General features: G+C 50.8%; 1 protein-coding gene across 1 annotated transcript in view; it reads left to right on the forward strand.

Annotated features, from left to right (window-relative positions):
- EFCAB6 (EF-hand calcium binding domain 6) overlaps nt 1–11,950 on the forward strand; it is a 165,683-nt gene extending 153,733 nt beyond the window's left edge. Inside the window, 5 exon segments of the mRNA XM_078150502.1 lie at nt 2,015–2,263; nt 4,381–4,558; nt 5,750–5,934; nt 9,753–9,902; nt 11,723–11,950. Of these exon segments, the coding sequence (XP_078006628.1) occupies nt 2,015–2,263; nt 4,381–4,558; nt 5,750–5,934; nt 9,753–9,902; nt 11,723–11,845 (885 nt within the window). The 3' untranslated portion in view covers nt 11,846–11,950.
- Nucleotides 11,951–16,210: the final 4,260 nt, after the last annotated feature.

A 16,210-nucleotide genomic window follows, 5' to 3' on the forward strand; every position in this document is an offset into this window, starting at 1 on the left:
CTCCTCTCGGTTTTCAGGACACCCTCCCCCCTCCTCACCTGGTTCTCCTTCTCCCTCTCTGACTGCTCCTCCTTGGTCTCCTTTGCCCCCTCCTCCAGGTCACACCCTCTAACCAGAGGTGTCCCTCATGGCTCTGTCCCGGACCTGCCTCCCTTCTCCCTCTAGACTACTTTCCTTGCTGATCTCATTAGTTACCTTGGATTTAATGACTGTCTCTGTGTTGATTCTCAAGTTTCCCTATCCTGCTCTAATTTCCTTGCTGACCTCCAGTCTCTCATCTCCAACTGCTTTTCTGATATCTCAAACTGGATGTTCAGCAGACATCTTGAATTCACTATGTCTAAAGCAGAACTCATGCTCTATCTCCCTAAACCCTCCTACTCCCACCTTCCCTGTTGCTGTACAGGGCAGCATCATTCTCCCAGTCCTCCAGGCTCCCAACCCACGAGTCAGCCAGGATTCCTCCCTCTCTCTCACCCCCAAATCCAATTGCCGAGGCCTGTGGAGTTCACCTCTGCAGCATCTCGCGAACATGCCCCCTTCTGTGCTCTGACACTGTTGTAATAGTTTGTGGATGGGTCCGCCCGCCTCTAGTCTCTCCGCACTCCATCTGCCATAGTGATTTTCCTGAAGGGCAGGTCTGATTGTATTGCCTTCCCCTTCCCCCACTTCATTGTACTCGAATGGCTTCCATTACTTACAGGATCAACTCTAAAATCTTCTTTCAGCCCTTCTTAACCTGGCCCCTTCGTGCTTCTTAATTTTACTCCAATCCAATGACCCTGACCTTTTCATTGTTTCTCCACCTTCCAGCCCTGGGCGTGGTTCCCTGGTTGGCCCCAGGCCTGGAATTCACTCCCTCCTCCTCTCTCCCTCCTGGCTTCCTTGGCTTCCTGTAAGTCCCAGCTAAAATCCTTCCTTCTACACAAGGTGGTCTCCCTTAATTCTGATGATTTTCCTTTGTTTATTATTCCCAGTTCATCCTGTCTTTGTCCTGTTTGAGCATAAGTGTTTGCTTGTTGGAGGATACCCTCCATTAGACTGTGAGCTCCTTGAGGGCAGGGAATATCTTTTGTTTTCCATTTGCCCTTTCTTTGTATCCCCAGTGGGGGATACATAGTAGGTGCTCAGTAAATACTTATAGCCTTGATCTGAACATGGTTTCGAGAAGGGAGAGGGTGGAAGTGGGGCAAACTTGTTAAGAAGTTTATGCTGTAAAAGTCCAGGCTGGTGGTCTTATATGCCTGTCTTAGGATGGAGGCAATGAGAATTGGGGGGACGGGGCCGGAGGTTCCTTCCAGCCCTAAATCTCTGATACTGTGACCCATGATGGGGGAGATGATGTGAAGACGGAATTGATAGCACCTGGTACTCTCTCTGGGATGTAAAGATGAGGGCATAGGAAATCGCAGCCTCTCTGAGTTCTGGGGTCTTTGAATGAGACAGTCACAGAAGAATCCTGAGTGGGATGGACCTCAGAGGTCAACAAGTCCAATCCCCTGCCTGGTTTCCTGGTGGTATGACCCCAGGGCTGCTGAGCTATCAAATCCTTTCCATTTTCCCAAATGTCTCAATGCTGGTTTTGTCAGGAGACAATAGCCCTGCTGATGGTGGGGCAGCAGGTAGGTGCGTCCTGTTGAGATGCATGCAGAGCGCTGGTGTCCCAGGGAAAAAGAGGGGTGCACCCAGAGGCCCGTAGCTGGGATAAAGGTGTGTTGGCTGGCTGGCTGCCTCCGTGACTGACCACGAGATTGAATGGCCGTAACCTGCTCCCCAGGTCCCCATTCCATTTTAAGATGTCCTGCAGAGGGTGTGAATGACCCGTTTGCCATGGCTTACTCCTCTTCCTTCTCCAGGGCTGAGGCCGGCCGAAACTGGGGGGAGGCTGGTTTGGCTGGTTCAGGCCCGAGGCCTTCCATTAGCTGCTGCGCCCCTTCGGCCCACGAGTGCCAGCGTGGGGAGGACGTCACGTCCCCCACCCACCCACCTAACGCGCCTTTCCCTCTGTCCCCAGTTCGAGAGCCTGTGGAACGAGCTGCCCCTCCACAGCGAGGGGAGGCTCAAGTACCTGGACTTCTTAAACAAGTTCAACATGGAGAAAGCTCTGAGCCCCCCGGCCACGGCGGATTCGGCGAAAACCCAGCGATCGCGGGGCAACAGTCCGGAGGCCGCGGCAGTGACCGCAGCGCCGGGGACCGCGCCCCCGACCGCAGGCGGCTCCGCCCCGGGGGCCGCGCCGCGCCCCCAGACTGGTCACGAAACTGTAAGCTGCCCGGAGGCGGAGCGCCTACCACGTCCCTCTCGGGCTTTCCCGGCGCCCGTGGACGCCCGTCCTGTAGAGAGGGGTAGCTGGGAAGGGGGCCACTCAGCTGGAGGCGACCGGTTTGGCGGAAGGAGCGCTGACCTGGGGCTAAGATGACCCATCTACTGTGCGACATCGGGCAAATCACTTAACCCTTCTCTGAGCCTCGGTTTTCTCCTCTACAAAATGGCCTTAATTCTATTTGTGCTAAGTACATTCTAGAAACATGGGATTATAGGACATAGAGTCCAAATTTTGAGCTGAAAAGTTCCTTACAGATCATCTGATCCAACTCGCTCATTTATTTGTTTGTTTATTCATTCATTTATTTATTGAGGCAATCAGGGTTAAGTGACTTGCCCAGGGTCACACAGCTGGTAACTGTCAAGTGTCTGAGGTGGGATTTGAACTCAGGTCCTCCTGACTCCAGGGCTGGTGCTCTGTGCACTGTGATGGTACCTAGCTGCTCCCCAACTCCCTCATTCTAAAGGTGGGGAGACTGAGGCACAGAGGGGAACTCAACTTGGGCAAGGTAAGTAGGGGAGCGAGGGCTAAGAGCCCACCTCCTCTGATGGAAAGCCCTCCGTTCTTTCCTCCTGTGCCCTGCTGCCTCTTTTATATGTGAGTCTAGGCTCTCCCCCTCGCCTACTTCATTAATGGCCTTGCACATTGCAGGCAATTGGTAAATGAATGTTGAATGTTTTGGGCTGGGCTGGGATCAGGGACAGATAGAAAAAGGGCCCAGAGTCAGACCGAAGGAGAGATTGAATAGACCCAAGGGGAAGGCCAGGGGTGTGTGCCCCCAGCAGAGCCGGCAAATACCTTGGCCTAGTGCTCTGGGGAGAACTCATCCCTTGTCCTGCTTCCAGCAGTCGGGTCTGTTGGGCAGTGGGCTTTGGCTACAGGGGCTGGTCCCGGGGACACCCATTGGCAGCCTGTCTTTCCAGCCTCTGCACATGGCCCACCCACCTGGCTTCCAGTCAGCCACATCTGTTTCCTAATTACTTTGATATTTCGTGATGTTTAGCTGTTAGAAAAGTGACTGAATAAATTACAGAGATACTATGTGGAGACAGTTTAGTCTAAACGCTGACCACTTCAGGTGCATGGCTTCTAACCCGGGGAAACAGTTGCTCCCATTATTCAGTTCAACCAGTGAATATTTATTAAGCATCTACTGTGGGCAGAGAATCCTGAGGCCTGAGGGGCATTCAAAGTTTTGCTAAAACAGCAGCCTCGGAGAGGGGGCGTGAGGTCCACAGCTGAGGAGAATGCAGAAGGTGCAAAGGAAGAGCACCCAGGGAGGGGCAGGAGAGTGCTGTAGTCTTGGGTGGGGGGCCAAGGCACCTAGAGGAGCTGGTGTTTTAACTGGATGGGTTAAATTCAAGGGGTGACAAGAGCACGCTTGAGAGAGAGAGAGAACCCTGGACAGAGGGAACAGCATAAGCAAAGCCATGGAGGTGGGAGAGTTTGAGGCACATTTATGGGACAGAGATTGGGCTGTAGAGTGCAGAGTACATGGGGTGCTATGAAATAAGGCAGGTTCAGGCAGGACAGCACCAATTCCTGCCCCCATCCCCCGCTGTATATGCAGGTTGAGCTCCATGAGGCCAGGGAGCGTGTGGCACTGAACCTTCGTGTGTTCTCCAGTACAAAGTACAGTCCTTTGTGGACGGCGGGGACTTATTCCATGTTTGCTTCATCAGATGGCACTGGGGTATGGGGAGAGGGGCAATGCTTTGGAATCAGAAGGCTGGGGTTCAAGACCTTCCTCTGACACACACACTGACTGAGACCCTGGGCCAGTCCCTCCACCTCCAAGACAGCTGCTGATTTGAGCTGGTAAATGGAGTCTGCTCCTTGAGGGGCTTCCTATTGTGATGTTATCACAGTGTGGGGAGTATAGCTCCAAATCGGCCAAAAGGCAAGGAAGCAGCTGGGAAGCCTCCTGCACATCTTGGGCTGGGTGACTTCTCCTCTCTGGCCTCAAGAAGGACGTCCTGCTCCCTCCTTTGCCCTCTTGAGCCCCTGCTGCCCACCAGGCGCCCTCTCTGACCCCTCTCTGTTCGTGCCGCCAGGTTCCAGCGACCGCTGGCTCCACAGCTTCCCGGGCCTGGCTCCCTCTCTTGCAGAACTGTGAGGCGATTGAAGCAAAGCTGAGGAAGAGGATCCAGGGTTGCTGGAAGGAGATGCTGAAAGAGTGTAAGGAGAAGGACGTCGACAAACACGCAGAAATCACCGTGGCCGAATTCCAAGGTGCCAGCACCTGCCCCCACCGTGGTCACAGACTGGCAGAGAAAGCCAGAGCTGGGAGGGGCTCTAGTGACACCTGGTCTAATCTCATTTGACAAGCAAGGAAACTGAGGTGGGAGAAAGGCTGAGACCCAAGCCCAGGATGGGGTGGCCAGGAGAGGAGCCCTATGGGGGCTCTTGGGGTCCTGGCTTCCTTCATCTGTCAAAGGGGGCCAGGGGAATGCAGTCTCCCTCCTGGAGGGGGAAGGACTGCCTCACTCTTGTTTCGGTTGCCCCAGCAACCCGGCACAGTGTCTGGTATGCAGTAAATGCTTAATAAATGCCTATTGATGGAAACTGGAGAAATGTCAGCTGAGGCATATTATTCTATTTCTGTTTTTATTTTTTTTATTTTTATTTTTTGGCAGTTGGGGTTAAGTGACTTGCCCAGGGTCACACAGCTAGTCAGTGTCAAGTGTTTGTTCTGAGGCCATATTTGAACTCAGGTCCTCCTGACTTCAGGGCCGGTGCTCTATCCACTGTGCCACCTAGCTGCCCTTATTATTCTATTTCTAATGAATATCTCACTCTAACCCCATAATGTCCCAAATCTCTGCTGTGCCATCATCTGACTAATTATCCTAATTATCCTCCATCAGCTAGATGGCCGAGAGCTGGGCAAAAGCTCTAGCCCCACTGCACTGTGGCCCCTGGGGGGGCAGTCTTCTCTACCCCCCTCCGCAACTAAGAAGTTGTTCCTGTGGAGCTGACCACCCTCTGTAATGCTGTTTTATCGACCACCATGCTTTCATGGGAACAGCTATCAGTGTGCTGTATGCTTATGGGTGGAGAGAGCATGGCACTTAGATTCAGAAGCTAACACAGGATGAATCATGTCCTAATCTGTAAAAACAAGGATGATAATATCTGCCCTCCCCCTGCTCTTGTGGGGAAATGCACATGCAGTAAGAGTGGAGAGTCCCTTAGGGTAAACTATAGACAACTTGGAGAGAACTGAGGGTGAATCCTGCCTCTGACATTTCCTGGCAGTGTGACCTTGCCCCAGTCATGATCTTTCCTTGAGCTTCCTCATCTGACCCCTGAGATTCTGCCTGTTTCAAAGGGTTCTTTAAGGGGCTGGTACCCAGGTGATGGCAGATGGACGGATAGGTGGACAGGCAGACAATGTGCTGAGTTCCCTGTCTTGTGCTCTAGCTCTGGCAGACAAGTACAACCTGGAGATCGGCAAGGAAGAGTGCCAGCATCTCATCACCAAGTATGATCTGAAGAACAATGGAAAGTTTGCGTACTGCGACTTCTTCCAGAGCTGTGTCCTCCTCTTAAAGGCGAAGGAGACCTCGCTGATGCAGAGGATGAAAATCCAGCAGGTCTACATGATGGTATGCATGCGCCTGTGTCCTCAGTGCTCCCGTACCCACCTGCCGCGGCGCCTGGGCCTCTCTGTGGCTCTCCGCCACCCGCTGACCCTGGCGCTTGTTGGCATGGACCATGCCCAGGACTTTGAGCCCAGACTCTTATGAATTATGGGATCTTGGACAAATCACGGTCCTCTTCTGAGACTCGGTCTCCTAATTTGAAAACAGCAGGGTTTGGGAGAGATAATAATAGCTAGCATTCATATGGTGCTTCAATATTTGCAGATTGCTTTATACATATTGTCTGATTTGATCCTCACAACAACAGTGGGAGGTGGGTGCTATTATTGTCCTCGATTTACAGATGTGACACTGAGACAGACTGAGGTTAGATGACTTGTCCAGGGTCACACAGTTAGTGTCTGAGGCTGTATTTGAACTCAGGTCTTCATGACTCCAGGTCTGGTGGGTGCTCTAGCTACCAAGCCACCCAGCCACCCAGCTGCTGTGGGCGAGACGACCGCTAGTGCTAACATTCTAGATTCTACATTGAGATTCTACATTCTGCCTCCTAACATCCTCGGAGGTTCTCTATTCGGAGAGCCCTCCTCGCCTGTCATTCCCTGTTCTAAGGTCCCTCCCTGCTCTGAAAGACGTGTGCCTTCCTCTGCAATTGTCTGTACCCTGTTTCTTGTTTGTGTCCCGATGGGACGAGCTCCTCAAGAACTGCTTAGTCTTCCCTTGTATTCCCAGCACATAGCACAGCGGTGACACATAGTAGGTGCTTAATAAATGCTTGTTAACTGACTGTGTTGCAAGGTCCTTCCACCTCTTACAGTTCTATGGCCTTTGCTGTATCACTACCACCTGATGGTGACAGTTCATGCAGGTGAGTGTTCCTTATTCACTGGACCCCTCCCACGTCCATCCCAATAGTAGACACGAAGGTAAGCCTCTGTCTTTGTTCAAGAGGGGCCATGTTGAGGTGGAAGGAAGGAGCCAGCAGAGCCTAGGAGGAAAAAATGGAGCTAGCCATGTGCTAATGTGGCTGTTACAAGGAGACCCAAGGACAGAGGGGCCACGAAGGGCCACAGGGAAATGTGGAATGAAAGAGAGAATTCTAAAGAAACTCCCTGGGGTCCAGGGCAAGAGAGAGCTTTCATGAGCATCAGAAGCAAGGCGTTAGGGGGCAACAAGGTGGCACAGTAGATAGAGCACCAGCCCTGAAGTCAGGAGGACCTGAGTTCAAATCTGGCCTCAGACCAAACACTTGACTCTTATTAGCTGTATGACCCTGGGCAAGTCACTTAACCCCAATTGCCTAAAAAAAAGAAAAAGAAAAAGAAAAAGAAAAAAGAAGCAAGGCATTGAGAGCCCAGATGAAAGAGAAGAGAAGAAAAAGGTCAGTGGAAACCTGGCAACAATCAGCCTCACTTTGGCCTGGAGAAAAGAGCCTGCCTGGACCATCTGCTTGGCCCCAAAGTGGAAGAAGGATCAGAACAAGGGGAGGAGGAGCAACCCTGACTCATCCCATGGATTATTACTCACATGGACTATATACCTTCTGAGGGAAGGTGGGACCCACTTGAAGGGAGAGGGGAAACCTGGCTTTTCTTGAGGCAGAGGGCTCAGAAACAAGGGTACTGATCCGGATGCCCTGTTGAGGCAAATCAGTCCTGTCCTATGTCTGGTGCCTTGTTAACCCTAATGCTCACGTGGGATCTGATGTTCTTTTTCGGAAAAAGCAAAATGACTGCTTGTTCTTGGAACTGACATTCTCAAAATTCTTCTGGGTGGGTCCGTGAACCAAAGAAATTGTGTGAGGGAGATATCCCCCTCCACCCTGCAGAATTACCCAGGTACATGGTGTAAATGACCTACAGCTTCCAAGCTAATGGATATTGATGGAGTGGGTTGGAATTGTAAAGGCCAATAGGAACATGAGCTCTTTTTGATTTCGTCCTTTAGAACCACTGGCTGGCTGTCCCTTTCCCAAGAGGCACTTAGCAGGTGTCCTGTGAGGAAACTCAGCCAGGGTCTCCATGAGGAAAGGAGCTTCCCTAACACCAAAAGCCATTCCCCAGTAGAGAAGTGGTCAAAGGATACGGACAAATACTTCTCCAAAGAATTACAAACTATTGGCAGCCATATGAAAAAATATCCCAGATCATTAATAAGAGAAATATAAATCAAAACAACCCTGAGGCATTACTCCACTCCAAAAAAACGAGAATGGTCAACGTTGGAGGGCTTGTGGGAAGATACGCATACTTATGCATTGTTGGTGGAGCTGTGAATTGACTCAGTCAGTTTGGAAAGCAGTTTGGAGTTACGTGAAGAAAGTGACTAAAATGTCTATGTCCTTTAAGCCAGAGATTCCGTTGCTAGGTGTACATCCCAAAGAAGTTAATGGGGAAAAAGATGGGCTCCATATATACCCAAACATTCATAGCATCACTTCTTTGGTGATAGCAAAGACACAGAAATAATATTGATTGGGGAATAGCCTAATGAATTGCGGCACATGAATATAATAGCCTATCAATGGTGATTGATGACTGTGATGAATACAGAGTAGCATGGGCAGACATATGAACAGAGACAAGTGAAGTAAATAGAACCACGGAAACTCCAAACACGATGTCTACAGTACAACCATGTAAATGGAAAAGAATTTGAAACGCAACATTGTGTAATGGTAATGGCCAACCTTGGGGCTGAAGCAGATGATGAAGGGGGAGCTTACTAACAGTAGGGTGGGAGATCGGGAGGGAATATTGGAAGAGAGGAGCCTGGAGCAGATCCGGACCGATTACCCGGTGGTCTCCTCATTCACCCTCTGGTCCCACCAGTCTGTCTGCCTTTTTCTCACTGTTCCTCGCCCACCCAGTTTCTCATGCCTGGAATGCACTCTCTTCTCAGCTCTGCCTCCTCCCTGCAAGGCTCAGCACAGGCTTGGGAGCCTCCTAGGTCAAGCCCACCCCCAAACTACTTAGCATGTGTTTCGTATAGATTTTGTGAGCCATCTGGGTCCAGTGGCTTGATCAGGATGACTGGAGACAGCCCCAGGGGCAGTAGGAGACTGTGGCCTTTGCACAGCCCTCTCTCACTCCATCCAGTTCACTTTCATGTCAAGGCATTATACTCCGGATGTAGCGCCCTCTTCAGAAGAAGGACAAACACCGACATCAATTGTGTGAACACCAGGGAACAGGGACTGCTTTCTTTTTCCTTTCTCTGTATTCCTCCTGCTTAGCTGGGACTTAGGAGATGCTTAATAAATGCTCCTGCTTGTTGGTGACTTAGGTGCTTGACTGTGCTCATACTGTTTCCCTTGATACAGAATAGAAGCCCCTCAAGGGCAGACTGCCTCTCTCCCCTTTGTCACCCTTGCTGTAGTATCTGACACACAGTAGGTGCTTAACACACACTTGTGGGGATTGAGTTTTATACATGTTGTTTCCCTAGATAGGACATAAGCTTCCTTAGGGCAAGCAGGGCTGGGCCAGTATCTGTTGTCTCAGCACTCCCAGTACCTGGCACAGAGTAGCTGCTAAATAAGTGTTTATTGAATTGAATTGACTGGGGAGTATTGGAGTGTAGGTGAGCTGGGTGCAAGAAAAGGGAAGTGGAGGAAGAAATAGGGCTTCTACCGGGGTGGGCAGCAGTCCCGAATGTCGGGGACTGCAGGGTCAAGAGGTGGGAATTTGTCGGCCGTGGGGCACGTGCAATGGAGAAGCTTGGGGGCTGCCTCAGTGGGCCTGAGGCTCTAGGGGCCACTCTGCCCCTCAGTGGATTATTGTGATTAAGTCTTGTGGTTTCCTCCTGTCTCCCTTCACCAGAAAGGTTCAGGAACTCAGAGCGCTTCCTTTTATGCGGCTTTGCTGAGAATCCAGCCCAAAATTCTCCACTGCTGGAGACCCATGCGGCGCACTTTCAAAAGCTATGATGAAGCTGGGACCGGCCTCTTAAGCATAGCTGACTTCAGGAAGGTGAGCAGGACCCTGAGGCGGGGAGGGGCCGGGAAAGGAAGGGCGGAAATCTGCCAAGCCGCTTCCTACCCGTAGATGGCCGCCTCCTCTGATGCTATCCCTCCACCACGGAGCTGTCCCTCTGCCAGGGCACATCTTCTTTCTAAGCACTCTTCATAGACGGGTGACCTGAGGCCTGAGGACTTTCTCAGGGTCATTTCATATCTTGGGGTCATTTTCATATCTTAGGGCCAGAAAAAAATGAGATTATTGAAATCTAAGGCACAGATGCTCCTGGATGTCCTGACGGGGCTGTGACATTTCAAAGGACTTTGTGTTAAAGTTTTATTATTGGCTTTTCACCCCTACTTCTCTCCCCTTCTGCTCCTTCCTCATTCACTGCCTTGTTTCTGTAACAAAACCCGACATTTAAGCAAACCCAAGGGACACATGATGGCGTACCATGTCCCTACTGCTCTCTACGTCTCTAGGAAGGGACAATTAAATCAGGAAGAAAAGAGGGACAGAGGCAGGCAGTGTGGCATGCGGTGGCAGGCAGTGTGGCACATGGTGGCAGGCAGTGTGGCATGCGGCAGCAGGCAGTGTGGCACGTGGTGGCAGGAGCGGCAGCAGGCAGTGTGGCACGTGGTGGCAGGAGCGGAGGCAGGCAGTGTGGCACACAGTGGCAGGCAGCGTGGCACACGGTGGCAGGCGTGGAGGCTCGGCTGTCCCAGGGCCTGAGCTGAACATCTGTGTCTGCCCCTTGTTGTCTGAGTCCCATGAAGCTGGCCATTCCCTTTCTCTGGGCCTCAGTGATCCTGTCTAGTTTGGTGCATGGTGTGTGGGGAGGCCCCTTCAGGGTATAAGACTTCTACAAAAGTCACTTCTCCCTGGGCCTCAGTTTCTTCATCTGACTCTGCTGTTGCCTTGCTATGTGGCCCTGGGCAAGTCATTTCCCATTTTAGAGCCTAAGTTTCTTTCTTTGTAAAATGAGAAGGTTGAGCTACTGAAGAGCTAAGATCCCTCTCATCTCTGACCCTCCCTGTTCTAAGGACGATCCCGGCTCTGACATTCCGTGTTCTAAGCTCCCTCCCAGCCCTGACATCCCCTGTTCTGAGGCTCCTCCCAGCCCTGACATCCCCTGTTCTGAGGCCCTCCTAGCCCTGACATTCCCTCTTCTAAGCTCCCTTCCAGCCCTGATATCCCCTGTTCTAAGCCTTCTCCCAGCCCTGACATCCTCTGTTCTAAGGGCCCTCCCAGTGCTGACATTACCTGTTCTGAGGCCCCTCCCAGCTCTGACATACCCTGTTCTGAGGCCCTCCCAGCTCTGACATACCCTATTCTGAGGCCCTCCCCAGCTCTGACCTTCCCTGTTCTGCAGCCCTCCTGGCTCTGACATTCTTTGACTCTATGTTTGCCTGACCCTTTGCAGCCACATCAAAGAATCAGAGTCTTAGACCAAACAGGACCTCAGAGGTTACCACAGTAATAATACAGGCATCCTTTCTAAACTGGGAGTTTAAGCTCATTGCTCTTTTGTGGAACCCCAGAGTCCCCAAGTTGGAACAGACCCAAGAGGGCACCCAGCCCAGCCCAATACTGCTGCAGGATGCCCCTCTCACCTCCCTGCTAAAGGAGGCCCGTCAGATGGGGGCACTGTCCCTGCTTTGTTGGCCTGTTTCATTGTGGGATATTCCTTCCTTACATTGAGCTGAAATCTGCCGTTCCCTGCTCCCCCCAGCAGAATAAGCTAAGCCTCTTCCCTGGGCTAGCCCAAGGACCCCCCAGCTCCCTGCCCCATCCACCCCAGCTCCCCTAATCTGCTCTCCTCTGTTCTCCAGGTTCTGCGGCAATATGGAATCAATTTGTCTGAAGAGGAGTTCTTTCATATTTTGGAATATTACGATAAAACTTTGTCTTCAAAAATCCCTTATAATGATTTCTTACGAGCATTTCTTCAGTAGATGACGATGTGGGCTCCCCTGCAAGTGCCAGCTAGTGCAGGAGGTGGTGAGCTCCACAAGAGAATGGACGTGGATGCTAAGGAACTAATAAACTAATGAAATCCAGATGCCTGCTTGTTCTTTTCAAGGGCTCATTGAAAAGGGGCTCCCTTCTTTCTCCTGTGCAAAACCCTTTCTAGTACTGCGCTGCCTCTCCCACATTTAGCTACATCCACTTGATCCCTGGATCTCTGACCTCATGGCGTGGGGCCTCAGCCTCCCCCAGGGACCATGGCTGCCTGCCTACAACCCCTTCATCCTGTGAGATTCATAGGCTCACAGATTGAGAGCTGGAGAAAGCACTCATTTTATAGATAAGAAAACTGAGGCACAGAGATCTAAGCAACTTGCTCTGGGTCACACTGCTGGGAAGTCTCTGAGGTGGGATTTGAATGCAGACTTTCCTGACTCTTCAGTCCAGTGGCCCATCAACCATGGTAGGGGGCCTTTCCTAGTCTTCTCCAGCTGTAGGTATGGAGGTGAGATGGTCTCCTTCTCTGCCTGGGGGAGAGATCTTTGCCTGCCCCAGATTCGAGGGAGTCTGAAAACCAGGAGCCTGCCAACTGTTCCCATAGAGCCAGGAGAATCAGAATCGAAGTCCACATTTCTATCCTAATGGCAATCATGGCTTGCACCCCTCCTGACAGAAAGGTGAGCGTCTGGAGAATTTTCAGCTTTTCACATATGAAATTCTGACACTTGGGTCAGGCGTGAGAAAAACAAATGAGCATCCTCCCAATCCATAGACAGAGGCTCACAAGGCACAATGTCCATATGTGGTGGTGCCTCATTTTACAGATGGGTAAACTGAGGCTCACTTTGGAAAGGGGAGAAATGTATCCAGAACCACACAGGTAGTAAAGGATAGAGGTGGGATTTGAATCCATTTCCCCAGTGCTATCCAAAGAGTGCTGGATTTGAAGTCAGAAGCCTTGGGTCCCACTTTGGACTGTGGCCCTGGACAAAGTCTACTGTTGTGAAAGATGAGGGAGCTGAATTTGGTGACTTTGAAGTCCCTTCCAGCTCCAAATCTGTGATTCTAAGATCTCTGGATCCCTGGTCCCTGCTCTTTCCACACCCCTCACCGCCTCGAGAGTCCGCTCTAGACCTCCAGCTTCCACTCCTGACCTTAATGGGCTTAGAATTTGCCATAGAACAAGTTTTGGGCCCTTGAAAGTCATGGCAAAAAGAAAGCAAAAAACCCTCTTTGAAAGTTGGTCTCCAGATTTTAGGAAAAAGAACCTTGTAACTGAGCTAAGAGTCAGCTTCTGCCTTTCCTCAGTGACAGCGAGCTGGTGCCTTGGTCCCAGCTTGGCGAGTCCAGAGCTGAATCCCAACCTCTCCCTGCCCCCACCTTCACTCTTCGGAACATTCCCGTGTCTGCCCGGGACACCACCGTCCCTCCAGGCTTCCAGGTCAGGCACCTCGGCACGACCCTCCACTTCTCAATTTCCCTCATTCCTGACGTTGACTCAGTTGCCAAATCTTGTTTCTCCTTCAGCCTTTCTACACACACAGCCTCCACCACATATAGCCAGAACCTCCTTGCCTCTTGTCAAGATTATTTCGAGAACCTTCTGGTCTTCCTGTTTCCAGTTCCTCTCCACTCCATCATCTACCCAGTTGCCAAAGTGATTTGTCTAAAGCACCAGCATAATGATGCTGCTTCCCTGCCCACAAAACTTTGGTGACTTCCTTTGCCTAGAAACGATTCTGGCATTTAAAACCCTTCACAATCCAGTCCCCTTTGACCTTCCCAGCATTGTTATTCATTACTCCCTGAACCCCACGGGCTAGCCAGACTGCTCTCCTTATTCCTCAAACATGGCAGCCCACCTCCCAGCCTTGCCCTGGTTGTGTCCCATGCCGGTTATGCACGTTCTCTTCACCTTTGTCTTTTGGAATTCCTTCTCTCCTTCAGGACTCAGCACCACCTCCATGAAGCCTTTCTTCATCTCCCCAGTCACTTGTCTCCCCTCTCATTGCTTTTAGCAAAAATTGTATATGTTTTATGTTATATTTATAATTAATATTTCTCCCAGATAGAATCAAAGCTCCTTGAAGGCAGGGCCTGTGGTGGGGTTTTTTTCTTGTACTTATATCCTTTGTGCCTAGCTCAGTGCCTGGCACACAGTGCTTAAACTGACTGGTGAGATGTTATAATTTCGGTGTCAAGCCCTCATTAGGAACCATGGGAAGCATACTGGTTTTAGAGTCAGACAACTTGGTTTCAAGTCCTAATTCCCATGTTGTTTTCAGCTGTGTGAGCTTGGCCACACATCTCCCCTCATTTCCCCTCAGTCTGATCCTTCCTAGTAATTGTCGCCCAGCCTACCTTACAGGGCAGTTCTTTGTAAATGAAGAGGAGGAAGATGCGCTCACCTCTTTTCCTCCTGTCCCGCTGTCAGCTGATGAGGCTTAGCGGCTCTGGAGGTAACAGCGTCAACCGGTCCCATCACTTTGCCAGCATCCCGCGGTGCTTAGGAGCGCCTCATTGCAAGATCTTCTGGGTGACTCACTTGCCCAGTGCTGACACTGAGGTGGAGGAGTGACTTACCTGCTAAAGGCTGTGCCGAGCCCCCCAGAGGCTCCCAGCTAGGCTAATGACAGGATATCACGAGGCAGAACTGGACATTTTCAAAGCATTGCTCTCCCTGCTGCCTACTGAGGTGGGGATGAGATGCCTACTGGGGAAGGCAAGCTCTCTTCCACCCACAGAGTGTGTGATGGCACCGGAGAGCTGTGCAATGAAGTGGGGGCTTCGGGGTCCACACTGCGTGCTGCCCTGTGGAGACAAGCCGACTCCAGTCTTTACACAGAGTGGATCTGAAGCATATGGGGCATGAGGGATTATTTTTAGAGCAGCACCTGGAAGGTTCTGAACGACAACAACAGCAAGCCTTAATCAAGCACCTTGCAGAGAGCTTGTGCAAATATTATCTCGTTTGATCCTCAGGATAACCCTGGGAGGCAGGTGCTCTTATTTCCCCCATTTTACAGATAGGGAAATTGAGGCAGGCAAAGGGTGACTTGCCCAAGGTCACACAGCTAGTGCCCAAGGCTTCCTGAATCCTGGTCCAGCAATCTGTCCACTGTGTACCTTAGATCTAGGACTCGAAGGGACCTCAGAGGTCACCAGGTGCAACCCAATATTTTACAGGTAAGGAAACTGAAACCTGAAGAATTGATGGCGTGGCCCCAAGGTCCTTCACCATCCCTGTAGATGCTGTTTTAGGATCATGGAATCATTGATTCAGAGCTGAAGGACCTCAGATGTCCCCTTGACTACCTCTTCCCCCATTTTACAGATGGAGTAGCTGAGGACCAGCGAGGTCACATGCTCATGGTTATAGAGGCAGGATTTGCACCTGGGTCTTCTGACTCTAAACCCAGCACCCTTTCCACTCTGCCACACCGCCATCCTTGAAGCACCTTTCCTGTCCTGCTTCGGGGCATCTTCATGTAATAGAATCTCTAGTCTCATTCCAGGCAAAGCAGACTTTTTTGTTTTGCTATTCCCCACACATGACTCCCTATCTTCCTTCTCCTGGCATTTGCCCAGGCTGTGCCATATGCCTGGCATGCCCTCTGTCCTTAGAATCTCCTATGTCCTGCTACAAGAAGCCTTTCTTGAGGCTGGTGCCTCCTCATCCCTAAATCAGCTTGTATTTCTTTTGCATGTAATTTTATAGATACTCAGTTTCTCCCCAGTTAGCCTGGAAGAGCTTTGGAGGCCAGCACAGTTTTGTCTCTGTCTTTTTATTCCCAGCATGTGCCTGACATACAGTGTTCCATAAATGCTTGTCGATTGACTGATTGAGCTCTGATTGACCTTGTCTTCAAGGCTCCACTCAAGTACAGCTTCTTCCATGTCCATTCCTCCTCAAATCTCCTTAAAAGTTTTATTCCCTCTTCTAATTTCCAACTGAAGCCCTTTGTTTGAATCTTTCCCTGGTCTCCATTGTTTTTCATGTGATGGGATGTTCATTTGTGTTTGAGCAAAGCACACTAGGAGACTGTAAACTCTTTGAGGGCAGGGCATCTTGCATATAATAGATGCTTAATAAATGTCTGAAGAATACATAGACGTCCTCATTCTTTCCTCCTAACAATCCCTGGAAGGAGAAGGTTGCTTGTGAGTTGTAATAACTCACATGTCCTTCATTCCTCAATGGCCTTCTTACCCTGGAAGATTCCTCTGCCTTGCAGCTCCTCCTCTGATGGCAGAGTTGCTCCATTTTGGGAAAATACCCAGTCCATCCGTACTCACCCCACTCACTCCACTCTTGCCTTTGCTCCTGACCCTCTACACTTCTCTTCTAGTCA

Source organism: Phascolarctos cinereus, unplaced genomic scaffold (genome assembly GCF_003287225.1).
Source record: "Phascolarctos cinereus isolate Bilbo 61053 unplaced genomic scaffold, phaCin_HiC Scaffold_1;HRSCAF=81, whole genome shotgun sequence".
NCBI classification, from domain to species: Eukaryota; Metazoa; Chordata; class Mammalia; order Diprotodontia; family Phascolarctidae; genus Phascolarctos; species Phascolarctos cinereus.